The sequence below is a fragment of the Alexandromys fortis genome, unplaced genomic scaffold (assembly GCF_014885135.2).
Source record: "Alexandromys fortis isolate MF-2015 unplaced genomic scaffold, M_Fortis_MF-2015_v1.1 scaffold_41, whole genome shotgun sequence".
In the NCBI taxonomy this organism is placed as follows: domain Eukaryota; kingdom Metazoa; phylum Chordata; class Mammalia; order Rodentia; family Cricetidae; genus Alexandromys; species Alexandromys fortis.
The window spans coordinates 4734538-4755323 of NW_026067923.1; the positions used below are offsets into that span (position 1 = coordinate 4734538).

Below are 20786 nucleotides of genomic sequence, written 5' to 3' on the forward strand. Positions count from 1 at the left end.
TCTCAAAACATATTGTTTAGTTTGATTTAATTTAGAAGTTTGCCAGCACATAGTACAATGAATGCTAATTCAGGTTTATGGTGGGTGTCATCCCATGCTTGTAAATATAAACTTAAAAAAGAGTCATTTTTTCATCTTTCCTTCACTAATTTCTTAACTCACATAAGTGGAAATGGTTCATGAAGATTTTAGATGTATTTTGTTTTAAAATTCATTTTTCCCAATGTTTTCATTTCCATAATTTGAATGGGATATATTTATCTGTTGAAATATTCATCTCCTCCACTGATACTGCCAGGAGTTATTAATTATGTTTTAGATTTGGTACAACTCTCTTCTGATCACCATGACATGCCATTGAAAAGGACCCATTAACATGAGCGATGCATGTTGTAATTTCATTAGTGTCATCAGTAATGCATTACATGTTCCTTTTAGAAGTCTTTGTGTGTGTGTAGGGAGCATTTCAGCAGAATTATATAAATTGTATTTATTTTACCTGATTTTTAATTTTGTTTTTATTTAATTTTTTGTGTCTTTCACATCATGCTTCCTGATCCCACCCTTCCCCCAGAATAAAACAAAATAACATTTAACAGAAAAAAGAAAAAAAATAGAAAGGGAAAATCTCACCATGGAAGCTGTAGTGTGACACAGTGAGTCATGCAATAAATGCCTTTAACCATATAGTTTTACATGAAGGCATGCATTGCAAAGAATCATTAGTCTGGTTCAAGGCTCCTGACCGCTGCTAAAACTTCAACTCTGAATCTTCACTGGGTCTCTCCTTGAACATCCTGCATCTCTAGGTCCACAAGAATGATTGTACCCCTACCCAGATAACTGATGGGGTAGATACTGGGATGGGATAACACATAACTCTGTTTCTGGGCCTGAGTATTTGCAGGGCTCATTTATACGATCTACATTTTTAGAGATGAGGGAAGATAGACTTGGGTGTAGATTTAATGTTATCTCAATAACTGCACAAATGATTCCAGTTAAATAACACTTTATTTATATGTGATGTCTGTAATGCCATGCTGAGATTCATGTTGTATTTATACAAATGGGAAGGTGATTGAGTTAAAATAGTATTCACAACTATTGTTTCTGCAGGAAAACATTTCTAAATTGGACTAGAGCAAGCATGTCTGTGGTCAGTGTCCATTAAAGAATATAAATCTTTGTTATTATAATCCAGATTCCTCCATGGATACTTTCTGAACAAACGTTTTCCATTTTCTTCTACTCTTATTGTCCCCATCATTTATGTGTGATTTTTAATAGGCTATTAGTTGATTTTCAGTCTTACTTAATCTGAAGTGTATTGGTTTATGATGGGAAGGAAAGACATTTGAGGCTTCTGACAGGCTTTTCAAACCTCTAAACTAACTACAAAGGAAAATGATAATATGCTAACTTTTCAGAAAAAAATGCAGACACATAAGTTTGTTATGCAAGCAGGAATCTAAGTAGTGTCTATACACAAAAACTGGAAACTATTAGCTACTTTTGAAAGTCACTAAGAGAAGTAATCTTTAGAATGAAAATATAAGATTGTTTATTCCCAGTTTGTTCTTCAAGTTAGATAATAAACAAAGTGAAGATATATTCTGTTATTATAGTAGAGATAAACTTCAGCTTACATTATTACCTACTCTTCAAATTAAGATGAAAGGGTCCTTGTCACTTATATTCAGCTGGAATCTCAGTTTCTGAAGTTTTGTTCTTATTTGTATCCAGTTTAAGTAGAAATGGATGTGAGTATTTATCTTATATAATAGCTTGCTACAAGTTTCTACTTGAATCACATAATGTATGGAAAATGTGGAATTTCATAAACCAAAACAATGATATGTGTTCACATGGCATGTTTAGAGTCACTAAGAAGGCAGGTGTGCATTCTCACTAGTTAGAAAAGGCGATCTTCAGACTCCATTGCATTGGTCTTGGAAAAATTCATGTACTGTTTTCTAATGTTAAGAACTGATGAAAGTATTTGAATTTATGGTGGTTTAGAAATGAACATTCTTTGTAGAGTATATATTTATTGTTTTATATTACGTTGTATTACAGCATGTTTCTTAAGATAAATCACACGATCTGTAAGAATGGAAAATATTTGTTAATAGTTTCTGGAAAATGTCTTCTGCACTTTTAGATTCTGGAAATTTGAATAAAATCATTCATGATTAAAGTTGAAGCTAAAAGGAGAGAATTGACAGTGGTAAATATTATGCAATATGATTTTTTTTATTCTACTAAATTTGTTTTTGAAAAGTAGCACAAGTTTCATACAAAGGAGTATTGATCATTATGTTTGAAGCAAATCCATTTAACTTTGTCTTTTAAATGAATGGAATATTAAACAGTTTTTCTTATAAAACATAAATATGCATGTTTTGTCTGCTACATTATTGGTTTCATTATGATTTGTGAGTATACTGATGAAAAGATCTCACTCCTTTTTTAATTGTCCTTCACAAATAACTATGCTATGGTGGAACTGTCAAGTTTTTTATAGACTCTATCATGCAAGAGATAATACATGAGACTGTCCTAGGAAACTTCATTTCTGTGCTAAATATTTATTAATTTGTCTTGCTTTGTGCATTATTTGTGTTTTCCCCCCACAAGTGTCAGTTTTAACTAACAAAATTATTCTTTAAGGTGTCTCAATTAAGCTGCTTCACTAATTCTTGTGTTTTTGTTTTAATTTTACAAACTTTTAAATCACTCGGTATCGGGCTTGACTGACAGCTCAGTGGAAACCCAGTGACCTAAAATTAATCTGTAGAACACAGAAAGTGGAAGAACAGCATTGACTCCCACAAGTTGTCATCTCATCTACTGTTTGTATTGCGGCATATGCAATTGCCTCCCACAATGTGCCCAAAATTACACACACACACACACACACACACACACACACACACACAAATAGGGCAGTATAATTATTTGCTATGTGTATAGTATATTAGTCAATCAGCACATATTTAAAACCTCAAACTTTTTTCCCTTTTTTATTTATTTATTAAAGATTTCTGTCTCTTCCCCGCCACCGCCTCCCATTTCCCTCCCCCAATTAAGTACCCCTCCCTCGTCAGCCCAAAGAGCAATCAGGGTTCTCTGCCCTGTGGGAAGTCCAAGGACCACCCACCTCCATCCAGGTCTAGTAAGGTGAGCATCCAAACTGCCTAGGATTCCACAAACCCAGTACGTGCAGTAGGATCAAAAACCCATTGCCATTATTCTTGAGTTCTCAGTAGTCCTCATTGTCCGCTATGTTCAGCGAGTCTGGTTTTATCCCAGGCTTTTTCAGAACCAGGCCAGCTGGCCTTGGTGAGTTCCCGATAGGACATCCCCATTGTCTCAGTGTATGGGTGCACCCCTCGTGGTCCTGAGTTCCTTGCTCGTGCTCTCTCTCTTTCTGCTCCTGATTTGGACCTTGAGATTTCTGTCCGGTGCTCCAATGTGGGTCTCTGTCTCTGTCTCCTTTCATTGCCTGATGAAGGTTAATATTTAGGAGGATGCGCAAACATTTATTAACCTATAATGGTAGACAGGTTCACAATCTTATTCGGCAGTTTGTTAAAAGGTTTGGTGTGGTGGTTTGAGGGAAAATGCCCCCCATAGAGGTTACACAATTATTAGCTGTGGTTTTGTCAGAGTAGCAATGGTCTTGCTGTAGAAAATATGTTATTATAGGAGTGGGTTTTGAGATCTCATATGTTCTATTTATTCAGCATGGCACACAGTTGCTTTTGCTGCTACCCATCAAGATGTAGAACTCTCAGCTCCCTTGCACCATTTCTGCCAGCATGCCAACATGAAGATGATCAACTAAATCTCTGAATCTGCAAGCCAGCCCCAATTAAATATAATAATTGCATAGTCATGATGTCTCTTTACAGCAATAGAAACCCTAACTCAGACAGAACTTGTTACCAGGGACTGGGGTACTCATGTGATATACCTGATCATGTTTTTGTTTATATGAATTTGGACTTGTAGTACTTTGTGTTAGGAAAACATTGGAATGCTTTAAACATTGCTTAATGAGCCATACCAATAGGAAGAGTGTTGCTGACGGTGATTTAAGTTGTGGGGCCTGGCTTGAAAGCTTTCAGTGGAAAAGAATTTTTGTATGTGGCCTACAGATAATTCTTGTGATATTGTGATGAAGAATGTGGCTGCTTTTGCCCTTGTTTGAAAGGTCTGTTTGAGGCTAAAGTGAAGAGCTTTGTTTTAATTTTCTTGACAAAGGAAATTTCAAAACAGCCTAGTATAGATTCTTCCATGTGGTTATTGCTCTAATGAAGATTTATAATGAAATGAACCAAGATGAGCAAGTAAAAATACAAAATGCGAAATTTGAGGAGAAAAGGAGCACCAGGAAACGGAATGGAGCCAAGTCCAGTGTTCAAGGAGATAAACAGATAAAGAAATGGAATAAAGGAATTGCTTACCTCAGGGAAAGATCCCATAAAACTAAGCTTCCTACTTGTGAAAATGAATTCAAGAAAGGCTTATGTCCAGGCCTGGTAGTACATGTCTTTAGTACCAGCACTTAGGAGACAGAAAAGGCAAATTGCTAAGTTTAAGATCAGTCTGGTCTACAGACTGAGTTTTAGGACAGCCAGACTTAGGCAGTGAAGGAAACTATTGAAAACAGAAAGCTGTTGAAAATATAATAAACAACGGGGTCATATTCCAGCCCCAGGAAGCAGCATAACTAAGCATCTTCAGCCACATGGTTCTGGCTTTACAGTAGAGGATGGAATAAAGGGGTTATGGAATCTTTCTTTGTAACTAAGAAAAGTCCCTGTTGCTAGATATGTGTCAGGGATGTCCCTGCATGAAGGCCTTACATAGGCCATTGTGTGAAGCTGTGAAAATGAAATTTGGATTGCCTTGGTGACCACAAGATATTGGAGATGCAAGAGCTGAGGAATACCTGCCAAGAAGAGCTGTTAGCAGGGAGTGGAACCAGCCCAAGATAAAGAAGTAGGTTGCAAACTACAAAGCTCAAAGCAGTTGGAGGTCTGAAAAACTCTTAGATATCAGAAATGGAGATTCAGAGTCTGGGGCTTTCCCTGATGGTTTTGGGTTTGCTTTGGTACAGTATGTCTTCACTATGCTTCTTTTCCTATGTCTTGGAAAGATAATGCATATCCTGTCCCATTATGTATTGGAAGTATGTGATCTGCTTTTTTATTTTGATTTTATTGGAGATTAGATTGTATGAATCTCAGAAGAAACTTTGACCTTTAGCCTTTTAAATACGCCTAAATTTGAGACTGTTATAGACTATGGGAACTTTTGAAGTTGTGTTTAATGCATTTTCGCATTATCATATGACTATAAGACTTTGGGACCAAGGAATGGAATTTGGTGGTTGTCCTGCAGCTCACTCTATAGACCAGATTGGCTCGAACTCACACAGCCTGAGAGTCTTCCTGAGTGCTGGACTCAAAGGCATTCACCACCACCCCACGAATGTTTTATTTTAATTACCTTAAGTTTATAAAATACTATGGGAATAAAAGATAAATTTCCATGTAGAGCGTTTACTACTACTAGAGATATATCCACTTCATCTTACACTAAGGGAACTGATGTGTCTTGGGGCTGAATTAAGACTCACAATCATATTTCCTGAACATGACTACATGACATGATTTTCATCTGTAGCAAAAATCCGTAGCCAGTGTGGGCATTGTACCAGTGGCAAAGGTAGTTTGTGCTGCTCCTCTTAGGGGAGCTGCAGAGACCCTGGCCTCTAGGTGAGCTCTTGCCAGAACATGTCTCACAGTACATTTGCCACTCTGCAGCGTTCATCTAAGTCCTATCTAGGAAATAGTTGGCACATGTAAAAATTTAGTCTTGAATTCAATTGTACTGTTCTAATTAACTAATATTATGTATGCCAAGTTTGTTTAAAAAAAGACATAATAACTGAAGGTTTTGAATTTGGGGTTGTTTTCCATTCAAATCATTTTTCTCTTCTCTTTTTAACTGTTGAACTTGGGTTGTAAATAGTGATGTAACTCATAAAGATATTTCATTCTAGTATTATGCATATTAACTGCTTCATCCTCCTATCTTCTTCTTTCCCATTAATCCCACTTGTTCTCGAAGTTCTGTGTGTCTACTTTCATGGCCTACACACACATATAATGAAGACCAAGAAATTAAATAATCATATTTAATGAAAGAAAGATAGTTTTCAAAGGATGAAGTACAAATGGAAAAATATTCAAAATACTTCACCAGCAGAGAAACACAAACTAAAAAAACACAGATAGTACAGTTGATCAAGCAAGAGGGTCAGAATTGAGAAATGTTTTGGTTAATATTAGAGGTTACACATTATTGAATTAAACTACAACAGCAAGAAAAGAACTCTGAGAATTTTCTAATGAAATTACATTAAATTAATAGTCTTTACATAACAAAATTATCTGTCTACTGCTCATAGAATTGGAGAAATACTTCAGTTAAAGGATTAATATCTACAATATATCATGAATTGCAAAATATATAGGCATACATCATGAACAAATGAGTCAATGATGTGCACAGATAGTTCTTAAAAGATGAAATAGAGATGGCCAGCAGATATTTTGTTAAATATTCAGTGAATATAAGCACAAATTAAATCGTGAGTTTCTGTGTCATTTTACTTTAAATAGCCATTGTTTAAAAAAAAAAAAATAACACCATAACTAGGTGGGACTAAATATCAGTAAAGACAAGACATGCATTCATGGTACTGGAAAAGAAGGTGGGGCTTCAAAGGAAGTAAGAAGGAGGACCATAGAGTAGAATGGAGAAACCCAGGGCACAAAAAAGGCAGTAAAGAAGGGGATGAGTGCTTGGGAGGAAGAAATCATCCCAAAACAAAAATATATATTTCACATATGGAAATCTTTTTTCACTTTGTCAGTTAATTTAAAAATAAAGTAAACAACAGATACTGAGAATATCAGGAGAAAAAGAAGGTTTCTTTGCAGCTTTGGGTAATATAAATTACTCTGGCCACTTTAGAAACCAGTATAGAGTCCTCAAATCCTGAGGACAGAGTTGTCAAATAATCTGTTTGACAACAGAAATAAGATTAATGCAAGGACTTTGTGTACTCATAATCCACTGAACTGACTCTATAAGTATGCAAAGTTAGTCTCTTAAAGTTTAAAAGGAATTGACTGACAGTAGCATCCTTTGCTCCAAGACTAATAAGCATTTAGACAAGTCAAGCCACCAAGACTGAAAACCTCCTAATTATTCCATCTGATTCAAGCTCATCTCTAGGAACAGAGAATATTAATCAGGAAAGTGCCTCCATAGGACAGGCCTGTGTTCAATCCTGTCTATTGTACATTTTCTTGGCTGGTTGATATGGAAAGGTCCAGCTAACTGTGGGTGTGCCACCCCTGTGCTAGTGCCTTTGGATGCTGTTAGAATCCAGGCTGAACAAATCATGGCTATTACTTTAGAAAGCAGCATTCTTTCAGGGCCTCTGCTTCAGTTTCTACCTTCAGGTTACTGACCTGACTTCCTTCAATGATGGACCAGAATATAGAAGTTTAAATGAAATAAATCCTTTATTGCCAAAGTTGCTTTTGGTTGTGGCATTTTATCACAACTATGGAAATTCTAACTAAGACACAGAGTAGCAAAATTCTCACCAAGAAAAATCAGCCCTAACAGAGTAGCAAAATTCATCAACAAAAAGTATAAAGCAGCAACATTCTAATAAATCCTTGGAGAATATGACCAAGCAATAGAACCCCTGGGAACCCCTCTAGAGTCAAGGCTCTTGCCAACCCTAGAATGGCTCCCTTAATTAAGATATATACTTCTCTGCTCCCATATCCATCCTTCCATTATCCCAACCATCCCATTCCCCCAAGTTCTCCCTATTCTCCTCAGATATTTTTTTTCTTAAAAATAAAGGAGTCCTAGTTTCAGTTCTGTTGCTATAATAAAATCCCCTCACAAAAAGTAACACTGGGAAGAAAACATTCATGTTAGAATTATAGATTAATATCCGGCACTGAATCATCAAGAAGACAATAACTTGAAGCACCTAGATCAGAATATGCTGAGTCCCACAGAAGACTGGGCATTCGCATATCAGAATACATAATGAAAGCAATCCTCCCATAGACATGGCCAAAGAGTAGCATGAAACAGATAAGTCCTTATTACAACTCTCTTACCAGGTGGTTTTACATTGTGGCAAGTAAACTCAAGAAAGTAACCATTACCAGAAGGAAGCTACAAATATCTAGTTCCAGATGCCAATGGTACATGGGGCAGCTACTGCAGCAAAAGATTGTCTAGCCCAATGTGTTGTTAGGCTAAGATCCAGAAAGTCTCTGCTGTAGGTTAAGGCTTTTTGTTGTATAATGCACTGACTCATTTTGTCCATAGCCAATAATGTGCTAAGATACAATGTGGTATCATTTAATAGCTCTGCCGCATGCATTTTCTGGTAATTAGCTCTAGAAGGTTTGCAAATGTCTCGCTTAAAATTTTGGAAAACCTCTTTATGATATGAGATAGCATTGTGTGCTTCAATCAGGAAGCATACACTGCCTGATTACTTTTGATTCTACAAATGAACTTTATCTCTGTGCATTCAATCATTATAGGTTGAAAAATAGCAATGCTGCATTTTTAAAAATTTCTTTGTTATTTTGTAGACATTATTCCTGACAAGGTTTTGATATGGAAATATAATTGTGCATAAAACATTTACGTATTCCATCTTTCTTTTAGAAACATCCTGTACCATCTTGATGGGAAGACAAGCCAGTTTTCCATCATCAAGGAGGCTTGGGAGCAGTGCAGTTCGCTGGCCTCAAATGAGACCATTCAAGAGGCCCTGTCCAATGTGCTGAATAGCATCCATTCAGCTCAAGTTTTCCTCAAAGCAGGATTGAATGTGTTTGAGAATGTCTTGGTTGACAAGAACTGAGAAAATACACAGCATTTTAAAAGTTTGTTACAAGTATAAAAACAAAATCTCTAAACTGACCAGGTATTTGTGTGTGTGTGTGTGTGATCAAAAACTACCCCAATTTTAAAGCTATTATGTGGCATATTTTTAAATGTACATAAGAAAGAACATTTTGCACATTTTAAATATTTTTATATTCCCATCTTAGTATATAACAGCAATTATTGAAATAATACCCGAGATTTATCTATTACAGAGAAATATGCTGTATTTTTGTAAATAAAAAGCTCGTGAGGGGGTTAAGATATTCTTGGCATTACCATTGCTGTGGACAGAATGTGGAGGAATGCCAGAATTCTCTCTAATAAAATCTCCAGTGACTGAGTTTCTATGTTAGACATGGAGACCTGATAAATTTTCAGACAAATGTTCAAGTAACTGTTCAATATGAAGAAATAATGCATTTTGAATGAGGGATTGATGTTCAGAACCACTTTGAATGTTTCTATTTTATAAAATGAAGTTCCTTTTCTTGACACAACTAGATGTAGTAATGCACTGGTTATGAAGTTGAATTTTGTTAAGTACTAATGAAAAAAGAGCCATAAACATTCCTTGGGGAAACTCTCAAGAAACTGGAGAGAGCAATTTAAATGCAAATTCTTCCTAAGGCTACACGTTTTGAAAATCTTAAATTGCCTCAATTGATGCTATGTGACAAGGGACAGCACATTCCTTCCGTTCCCTTCTGTGGTTTCTGATGGAATGACGGAAGCAGGGAATCGGTTACAGGAGGGCATCTCACATGGCTGTCCCTCCTTACATCTTTCCCACAATCCCTTGCTATAAAATCATTTTAACAGAATACTGTCTAACAATATTGGGAAAATCTCACAGTTTTTCTTTGAAAATTCAAAATATCATCAAATACATTATTTTTGCCAGTAGTAAATTACTGGCCCCCCAAAAAAGCCCTACTATGAAAGAGATGTCTTTTTGTCAACAAATATTCTAAATAGAAGAAGAAAATTTATCATTTCTCCCTTTATTTTCCTTCATAGTGGCTAAGATAAAAACAGCAAATAGGCATGCCACCATGGTATCAAAAATTTAAGTGCTTTAGAGCCTTTGTCTCTCATGTAAGAGATGGATTTTGTATTTGGGCATTGTTAGTCAGAAGCTCCACAGTCCATATCCCTTCAAAGAAAAACATTCTTCCTGGTGATGGAAAAGCAAAGCTTTTACCCTACCTTGTCAACACATTTGTTTTAAAATATTCTTCTCATACTGAGTAATGTAGTTTTCCTTTGAGAGTAGACTATGAAAATATTTCTTATGACATTCTCTACACATTTAAATCCTGAAACAATTGGCATTACACATGGCCAGGAAAATGTTGTGACTATCTTTGTTTGTCTAGGACTTTACTTCTTTTGGATAAAGTAAGGTTAGTTTAAAAGAAAGCTGGAGTTGAGAGAAAAGAATTAACCATCATTGACTAAATAATTTATAAGGGGCAGCTCTTTCCACCATTAGTAATGATTGTATGCTCAGAGCATATAACTGGGATAATATGCTAGATAATTTAGACAAAAACACATATTCATCTGAAGTGCCTATGTATGAAAATTTTTATATGAAAAAATAAACTTCCTTTTAGCATATTTAATGTACTTACCTAATGTTATTATGTTGAACATACTTGTTTGAGAATGTTTGCCACACTGCTGAATGTGTATAGGAAGGCATCACAAGGGTCTAGGTACTGCTTTCCTGGCCCTATTTCTTTTCCATAGTCTGCAGAGATGAGCAGAAAAGGGGTGACAGAATGATTAGACTGCCAGAGAATCAATCCTATGTCAAGGGTGTTCAACACTGAATCATGGTAATGTACTTATTTGTATAAAGTTGAATTTAAAACAAAGAATGACAAAATACTTTTGATTTCATAGATTATAATCTTAGATCAAACCCTAAATTGTTTTAGCACAATAATTAAAAAAGTATGAAGAACAGAAAATCACTGTTTTCTAGATATTTATTTAAAGACTTTGTACATAGAAATAACTAATCACATGTAAGTCCTGTATTACTTCCTGATAAATTTATTGTATTAGTTCCTTGAAAACCACAGTTAACACATTGCTAACCTATTTTATTAGATCATTTAAAAGATCAAATGAAAAGATAAAATTACATTTAAAATAGTTGTCAATGAATTCTAAAGATTCTGTTCCACATTTTGGTTTTAAGGGAGCCCTGACCCTTGTGACATAGTATTACAGCTGTGACATGCTTACCTCAAGACTCTTTCAGATGCATAGCATGTTAACTTTTTCCTGAACTGCCAAGAGAAAAAAGTACCAAAAAGGTAGTGATGAGTGGGATGTGAACCAGTAGTATTTTCTAATGGATATTGAGACTTCTAAGTATCAAGTACTTCTCAAAGTACTTCATATATAATTGGTCCCAGGAAATAACAAATCATATATGTTCCATTTGCCAGGAAAATGTGGAGAATATGTGCTGTGAAACTGCCCAAGCAGGAAATCCAGGGATATTGTCGCAGTACTAGAGACAAAAGAGAGCCTAAGTGACAGTCAAGACTAAGGTTGAACATTCTGCCTCAATCGTAAAAGCACCACTATCCCTATCAGATGTAGTACCTGAGACCGATGATGAAGAAGCACACATGTCAGCATCCATTCAGAGAGGGGCTAAAGCTACTTAGATTTTCATCTTCTTGTCTAGTGTGCACTTCTTGTCTCCCAGAAGAGTTATAGATGGCCTATTCAGTGAATTCTTTGTAACTAGACACCATGTCAGATGCTGCTGTGGGCCAGGAACATGATTTTAATGCTAGGCAAGCTCACATTTTGATCATACTTGACAAAGTATTCCCAGTCAATCTGGCCCCATCATATGAAGTCTCAGAAGTGACACCGGAAGTCAGGAAGAGGCTGAGTGAAATGTTATTACAGAGACCTCTTAGCTGGGAACATCAACAGTCTAAATTAGTATTTTTTGAAATGTGAAATTAGGGGAAGAGTTTTCAGGATATCTATTCTCAGACTCAAAATTATCTATTTTAATAATTTCTAAACTGTATCCATCCTATATCCTGGTAAAATATCTTAAAAGCGTATGAAAATATAAAAAAAAATCACATTGATGAAGGATTCCAAAGATTTTGAAAATGCCATCATTAAAACCCCAGTAAGCAGCTTCAGAGTCGATTTGGCAGCAGGAACACTTGAAACTCAATTGTGAGGACCTGAATTCAGTTTCCAGCTCCTACTTTAGGCAGGTCATAAATGCCTGTAAATTCTAGCATCTAGGGATTCAGTGCCCCCTCCTGACCTGCAGGAGCATTGTGTACATATTCATGCATGAACAAAATACCCCCCAAAATGTAATAATACAAAGGATGACCTATTTTATCAGCAAAAAGAGAAGTCAGATGTAGCCAACATCTATGACACCTATGGCAGGAACTGGTTTATAAGTGATTTACTTTTGTTTTATTTTTCTTCCTGACTATATATAGCAATTCATTTAAGAAGAAAGAAACAAGTTTAATGAGACATGTTCAGAATTCTGAGGTTAATAAAAGTGTTGTGCTGTCTTTTTCTCCTCAGAGAGACCCTGTAATGTCAACGTGCATGCTTTAGACCAGGCAAAACAGAAAATTCAGCTTTTTTGATTTAAAAACATAATGTGATCTAACATTTTGATGTGAGCTTCCCACAAAAGACCAGCCTCAGGTAGTTCACCAGTAGCCTTGGTAAAATCCACTTCACCATGATTGTAAAAGATCTAAAAGCAGCATACATAATCCCCAATGACTGTAGCCCAACAATGCTGTGCCTGTGTAAGTTGAGAAACCATGAAATCTAAGGACATAATTATATCATACCAGGAAAACTAGGCTTCAAGTTATAATTTTAAACCAGAACGCACTACTCTCATAATACCTCCTCCAAATGTCTATACAATTCACCAAGGGAAAAAAAATAAAACAACAACAAAAACAAGTACTTTCATATATGTCTGTAGCTATATATCAGACCTTAAAACTCCAACAAACTTCTTAAATAACTACATAGCATGGAGAAGTTTTGTTGGCTATAAAGATAAGTGTCACACAAATAAGATATGTTACTCTCTTATTAGTGGTGAGTCAGCATCCTGACTCAGTTTAAAAAAAAATGAGTATTTTCAGAATAAATTGTTAGACTTAGCCAATAATGTTCTTCTGAGACACTTCATACTATATGTAATTAATTCCTGCAAGAATTAAGCTTTCTCTGTGGATTATATTTTGTCATATTATTGGTTTAGTATGTTACTGATATGCACATTTGCTTAAGAGAAAGGAATTATTTTAAACTGCCAATACATGGGCTGAGTAGAAGGGAAAAGTCTCACATATTTAAACAAATTACTCTTCAACCTGTTTGCATACAGGACTGAGAATTCAGCCTAGGAATAAGAAAACAAGCACATAATATTTGCCTCACTACACAAGCAAATTCAGATCAATTCCTTGAGTTTAAATGGCAATCTTAAAAACTGCTCATTAGAGTTTGCTGTTCTGAAATCTGAAAGAGCATTGCAGAGTTCAAATACTCTATTAAGTGTGACTACCATACAGTTGACTGGATTTGCTTTATTGAACTTTGAATGTGAAGTGACATAAGTTTGAAGAATTTCAAACTATATTGTAGAATGTTGCTGGTCATCACCATGTTAACTCAGAAATACACTGTGTTTTCATTCTAGATAAACTCTAGAAATTATATTAGACATTGCCTTGCTGGAAGAGTGGTTTTAGGATTAATCTACTTAACACAAGTCTTTCTGCTAACTACCAATAGTTTACATTAGATAATACCATTCCATTACCCTTCAAATATGTAAAATAACAGTGCCTTTAACATAGAGAGGTTTTTAAGAATCCTGAAGTGCAGCTTACTGTGAGGTGACTTGTTTCTTAAAGGCATTTATAATTTCATCTTCAAACTGGATCAGGATTTTAAGAGCAAAGGAATAAACTAAGGCATATTTAGAACCTGCTGTTGTAGTATTTCTGGTCATATTTTATTTTTGGACAAATAGTTACAAAGCTTGCAATAAACAAAATGGTGAAACTGAGCTTTTTTAGCCAATATCCACTCTGCAAAGCCAAAGAAACACATGGTTGTTCTCCTTTCTCATATCTAGGAGTCAGTCAAAAATTAAAGTACAAGCCACCTATTGACAGCCTAAGCCCAGGGAAATCGTTAATGACTACACAAAAAACCTAACAGTATTCACTCTTTCTTTGTTGATAGGTTAAGCCAATAAGCCCAGAAGTAGCTTTTCTCAGCAGAAGACAGATTTTATTTCCTCAGGTGTACCACGTCAGTCAGAAAAAGGCCACACAGGTGTCTGCCTTATGCCATATATCATTGCAAACTCAAAAGATTAATATGCAATTATTATTATGAATGATTATGCTGCATTAATGTTGATTGTGGTCTTTTGTTCTAATTAAAGTGCAGACTTGGCATCTGTATAGAACTTTACTGAAGAAATTGAGCCAGAGTCCCTTTGTTAATGAACTACAAATATTTTTCAATCAAAATGTACAATTTTAATTACCTATGCTCTTCAATAATTATAAGTTTATAGTTCCTTCAAGGAATTGTATTTCATATGGGTCCATGCATGGGATAATGCCTGAGTTTCACCTTTGAGATTTCTTAGCCATTTAAGAATGTATTTTCTGTACCTACAGTATAATTTTATGAAAATTAATAATAATGATATTATTTGGTTCTATATGCTATGAATGGACCTTACTCTGAAATTTAGAACAAAACATGACTAATTTATAAAGATTATTTTCTTTCTTTGTATAGAGAAAGACAAATATATAAACAAACAAAATATTTCACTATACCATTGCAGCTTGTCCACAAAAAGGAAAATACCCAGATGGTTAAGTGTGGCTCATATAAGTATATTCCAAGGATGTTATAAATAATTCCATTTAGTAGCTAAGTCAGACTCTATTAGGTGATTGAGTGTGTACAATGCTAACAGAAGGGTTTAGTGGCAAATATATCCCACACATTTTAACTTGGTATTTGAAAAAGAATTATGTCTAGATTAGAAAAGCTTCCGAGGGCATTCTAACATTCTAATTTGTTTTTATAGACACCCAGAAAATTGCATGGCATTTTGATAATATTTATGTGGGCTTCCAATGTTCATATATATAAGTGTTTAGTATTTTTTAGCTTTTTTTTTAGTTCTGTTTCTAAAGAAACAACCTTTAAATGGACAATTTTTTTTTATAAATTTTATATATTTTTGAAGTGCTATAGTATCAAAAAATACAATCGTAGAATTGCAAATGAAAATAAGCAGATAAAAAATTATAGTTTCATGGGACAAAATGCAAAGGCTAATTTTACCAAATAAATGTAATTTAATTTAAAACAATCACCTCTCTGAGTATGCCATTAAGTATTATTGTTAGCTTTTGTTCAAGATAATCTTATTATCTTCTGTGTATGTTAAACTTCATTGCATAGAGATTGCTAAAGTCTCCTTTATTTTTAATGACATTAGTTTATGGGTGTATTTTAATGACATTAGTTTATAGGTGTATGTCTATATTGTCCAATTACTACATATGGTCGAATATCTACTTTCTCTTTGTGAATGTCCATACAAAACTGAATGATTTTTGCATGTTCTGAAGTGTGATCTCAATTCAGTATATAACCACTTTGTGTTACTTCAAATGATTCAATATGCAGCTTTTGATGTGATTAGAGTGATAAGAATGCATTGACTTTCCAAATATATGAAGAATGAGTAAGCATTTTATATTTCACTGGCTTAAATATTTGCTCATAACGAAAAACTTAGTACTATTAAATAAAAGTATCTTTAAAATAGCATGTTCTGATTCATAAATGCAATGGATATAAATATATAAAGTATCATTTTTAAAGCATCAATTTAAATATATAAATTGCAAATGAAAATGAATCTGTGTGCTTTTGTTACAAATATGCAGTATTTTAAATATATTATTGATGAGATATCTTTTCATAATGATTTCCACATCAAAATTGGTATTCCATTACCCCTTATTTAGGAAAGCCTGCTTAGAGTTTTATCATTCTTTGCTTTGGACTCTTTGTTTGAACATTCTGTTTTCATATCACACCATTTCAGGTTTCCATTGTGTGATGTATTCTAACATTGCATAACCACAACTTTACCCATTTGAACAGAGATTTGTTTTGTTCCCATAAAAAAAAATTTGTGAAATGCTGAAAGTTATTCATCACCTAGAAAATGATATCTTTTTGCATCCTCTAGCAAGTTTCATCCATTTATTAATTTATTCAGTAAACATGAACTAAGGGCCTCTTCTAGCCCAAGTGTTTTAAAAGTATCCCACACAGTGTGCCTTCTAGCTCTTCAGTCCAAAAATCATGTAACAATTTAGTTTCACATTAATAAGAGTTTTAGAGTCAGTCATGGTAGAGTAGATTACTGAAAACTGAACAGAGCAAATGTAGATGGAAGGTCACATGGTGGCCTCCCTGACCTACCATGTGGATCTTTAGAAAAAAATGTTCTTTACCCAGTGTTCTACTGTGTGGTGGTAGTTGTTCTCTATGATCTTACCAATGTGTAACTCTATGCTTACATAGGATGTTATTAATTGTGCCTTTTAATCTTTAGAGACTAATACAATAGATGCTATTTGTAGAAGGAGCTGTAGGCTGCGTTCCTGCCACCCAGCTCCTGGCTGCCTGGCCAGTTTATGCCCCGAAATAACAACACACAAATTGTATTATTTTTAACACTGCTTGGCCCATTATATCTAGCCACTTTTTGGCTAACTCTCACATCTTGACTAACCCATTTCTAATAATATGTGTAGCACCACGAGGTAGTAGCTTACCAGGAAGATTCTAGCCTACATACATCTTGGGCTGGAGCTTCATCGCGTCTGCCCCAGAGAGGAGAGGCATGGCGTCTGGCTCACTTCCCTTCTTCCCAGCATTCTGTTCTGTTTACTCCACCCACCTATGTTCTAATCCATCGGGCCAAGCAGTTTCTTTATTAATTAACCAATGAAATCAACAGATTGATATATGACACTCCCACATCATTTCCCTTTTTCTGTTTAAACAAAAAAAGAAGGCTTTAACTTTAACATAGCAAAATTACATATAACAAAACAGTTATCAAGTAAGAATTACAGTTACAATATTTATATCTATTTTATATTTTATAATAACAAAGGAAAACTATAACTAACCATTCTTCAACTCCATCAAAGACTCCAGAAGGATATAATATTACCTAAGTAAACAAGAAGTAAGAAACTTCCAAAACTCTAGAAGTGACAGAGACATCTCGCTGCCTGGACAGTCACCCAAAGTTCTTTTGTACTGCTGGGTCATCCATCTTTGGCCTTCAGGCCCATAGTATCCAGCAGACATTTCCATGAAACAGGAAATTTTAAAGGCAGTTCAGTCACTATCTGCTGTATCCTGCAGAATGTTTCGCAGACACTTTCATGAATCAGGAACCCCGAAATATAATCTCACCTTTAGGCAATTTTAGCAGTTCTCTCTTTGAGGGTTCTCTGTGTCCAGTTTATGCAACAGTCCAGGCAAGAGCAGTTTCTTGCCCAATGGCTATCAAACTCTATAAAGAGCCTCTTCGATGACCATCTTCCTCTTGAAGTAAATTGGTGCTGCCAGGAGCAGACGTGTCTCATTGTTATGAAAAACCCTAAGTTATTAAAATATTAAATGCCATATTCTGTACTCTTTGAAAGATATGAAGAATGTCTATCTAAAATATATCTATGAACATCTAGAAAATCTAACATGATTACAAGCTTGACAATTATTAATGATTATCCATTAACAACCTATATACATTACATTTTTACATGAACTACAAAATCACAATACCTTAGTCAAGGTCAGAAAAACATATACATATAACAAGATTGACCTTAAATTTATATAAAGCAAAATCTATACCAATGCAAATTATTCATATCTATATCATCTCCCCCTTTAAATGTAAAAGAACATTTATAAACAATATTTGGGAATATGGGCACAGTTTTTTCTCTCCAAACTGCTTTGTGCTGAATGGGGGCACTGTTAATCAGATCTTTCATGGTGTAACCTGTGTGCCAGGTTTATCTCAGTCGACAGTTAAGTGAAGTAATTTTTGAGGGTGTTTACAGCAACCTTTCAGGAGGGTGTGGTCTGTCATACTATATTGGGATAGAAGAAATCCACAGGGTTTCATCCTCTGTGAAAACAAAAGAAGAAACTCCTTTCCAAAGCATCATGTCCTTAGATCCAAATTTTAAAGTCACGGTATTTTTAAAATATCTATCTTGGATAAGTTCAGCAACATTTATAAACAAATATCTTTTAGGAGCTGTTGCTCCTTCCTTAGCATTCAAACAATTTAAAGAGAGCATAATAGCATACAGTATCAAGATTTTTTTTTTTTTTGTATTTTCCATCTTTATGTGGCTTTATTTAAACCTCTATTTCTTTTATTTTTACTTTTAACTTTTGGCTTTTTGAGACAGTTTTTCTGTATATCTTTTTCCTGGATCAGCTCTTGTAGACCAGGCTGGCCTCAAACTCATAGAGATCCACCTGCCTCTGCCTCCCAAGTGTTAGGACTAAAGGTGTACGCCACCACACCTGGCTCCACTAATGCTATTTTTAAAGCCCATTAATCTTGAGGGAAGTTTTATTGAAGTAAAAACATTGTCATGGCTAATTCCGTAATTTTATTATTGAATTCCATGCAATAGAGGGCAAAATGGAGAGTTAGATAAATTAATTATTCATAACTTGAAAACATACAGATATTGTATAATATGATAATATAATATGATGTGTGATTATATTCTCCAAAACAAAACATAAAGGGATGTTGGATTTTTATTAATGGCCTATTGTGCACTTAATGTCACAATCATATAATTTTTGTTCTTTATTTTTTTTGTGCTAGATTGCAGTTATTGACTACATACAACTGAATCATTCCTGCATCTCTAGGAGCAAGCTAAATTACTTAATCATGATATACAATCACATTAATGTGTTCTTGAATTCTGTTTGCAAGTATTTTAATAAGAAATTGTGTTTCTATGTTCATCAATGATACTGATTGACCTATATTTTTATTTTTCTTTGGACATTTGTCTAGTCTTGATATCCTGTTGATATTAGTTTTGTAGTAACAATTTGGAAATGTTACTTTACTTTCTAATAAACTGAATAATCTAACAAATATTGATGTTATATCATCTTTGAATTCTCTACTGAATTGTTCAGGTTCTGGACTTTTTTCAGTTTTAAATTACTCCAACTATGATATTGAATGTTATGATCCTATTTAAATTATTTATTTAATATTGAGATAGAGTGGGTACAAATAGTAAAGAAAGAAGCCAAAGTATCTTTGTTTACTGATGATATTTTGTAATGATGAGGTAAGCAGGCCTGCTTTTCGTCCCACTCGACTCCTACATGGTTAGTTTTACACCCAAAGTAACAACAACAGTCACAGTATTCTTTTAAACACTGCCTGGTCCATTAGTTTTAGCCTCTTATTGGCTAGCTCTCACATCTTGATCATCCCATTTCTATTAATGTGTGTAGTACCATAAAGTGGTGGCTTACTGGGAAGATTCTAGCCTATATCCATCTCGGGTTGAAGAATCATGGTGTCTGCCTCATTGTCTTCTTCCTCACAATATTCTCTTCTGTTTACTCTGCCTACCTAATTTTCTGTCCTAGAAAAGGGTCAAGGCAGTTTTTTATTAATCAATGAAAGAAACACATAGACAGATGTCCATCCTCCATCATTTCCCCTATTTTGTTTAAACAAAAAAAGGCTTTAACTTCAACATAGTAAAATTACATATAGCAAAACAGTTATCAAGCAATAATTACAGTTACAATATTTAGATCTATTTCATCTTTTATAATAACAAAGGAAAACTATAACTATAACTAACCATTCTTCAACTCTATCAAAGACTCCAGAAGGTTATAATATTACCTAAGTAAACAAGAAGTAAGCAACTTCTGAAACTCTACAAATGACAGAGACATCTCGTTGTCTGGACAGTCACCCAAAGTTCTTTTATACCATTGGGGCATCCATCTTCAGCCTTCAGGCCAATAGTATCCAGCAGACTTTTCCATGAAGCAGGAAATTTCAAAGACTGTCGGTTACTATCTGCTGTGTCCTGCAGAATGTCTTACAGACTCTTTCATGAAGCAGGAACCCTGAAAGATCATCTCATTTAGGCAAGTTCAGCAGTCCTCTCTCTGTGGGTTCTCTGTGTTCAGTTTATGCTACAGTCCAGGCAAGAGCAGTTTCTTGCTCAAATGGTGATCAAACTCCATAAGGAGCCTCTTCGATGCCCATCTTCCTTTTAAAGTAGATGGTGCTGCCAGGAGCAGACGTGTCTTGATGTGGGAGTGATTTCTTATTAATAAAGAAACTGCCTAGGCCCATTTGATAGGCCAACCCTTAGGTGGGTGGAGTAAACAGAATAGAATGCTGGGATAAAAAAGCTGATTCAGGGAGTCGCCATGATTCTCCCACTCCAGACAGACACAGGTTAAGATCTTCTCTGGTAAGCCACCTCATGGGCTACACAGATTATTAGAAATGGGTTAGTCCAGGTGCGAGAGTTAGCCGTGAAAAGGCTAGATATAATGAGCCAAGCTGTATTTAAAATAAT

General features: G+C 34.9%; 1 protein-coding gene across 6 annotated transcripts in view; it reads left to right on the top strand.

Moving 5' to 3' along the window:
- Positions 1-19321, top strand: part of Naaladl2 (N-acetylated alpha-linked acidic dipeptidase like 2) — a 1236187-nt gene extending 1216866 nt beyond the window's left edge. For all 6 annotated transcript variants that reach the window (XM_050142050.1, XM_050142054.1, XM_050142052.1 and 3 more), the window contains one exon: positions 8791-19321. In XM_050142050.1, the coding sequence (XP_049998007.1) occupies positions 8791-8989 (199 nt within the window). In that variant the 3' untranslated portion in view covers positions 8990-19321. The remainder of the gene's footprint in view (positions 1-8790) is intronic.
- Positions 19322-20786: the final 1465 nt, after the last annotated feature.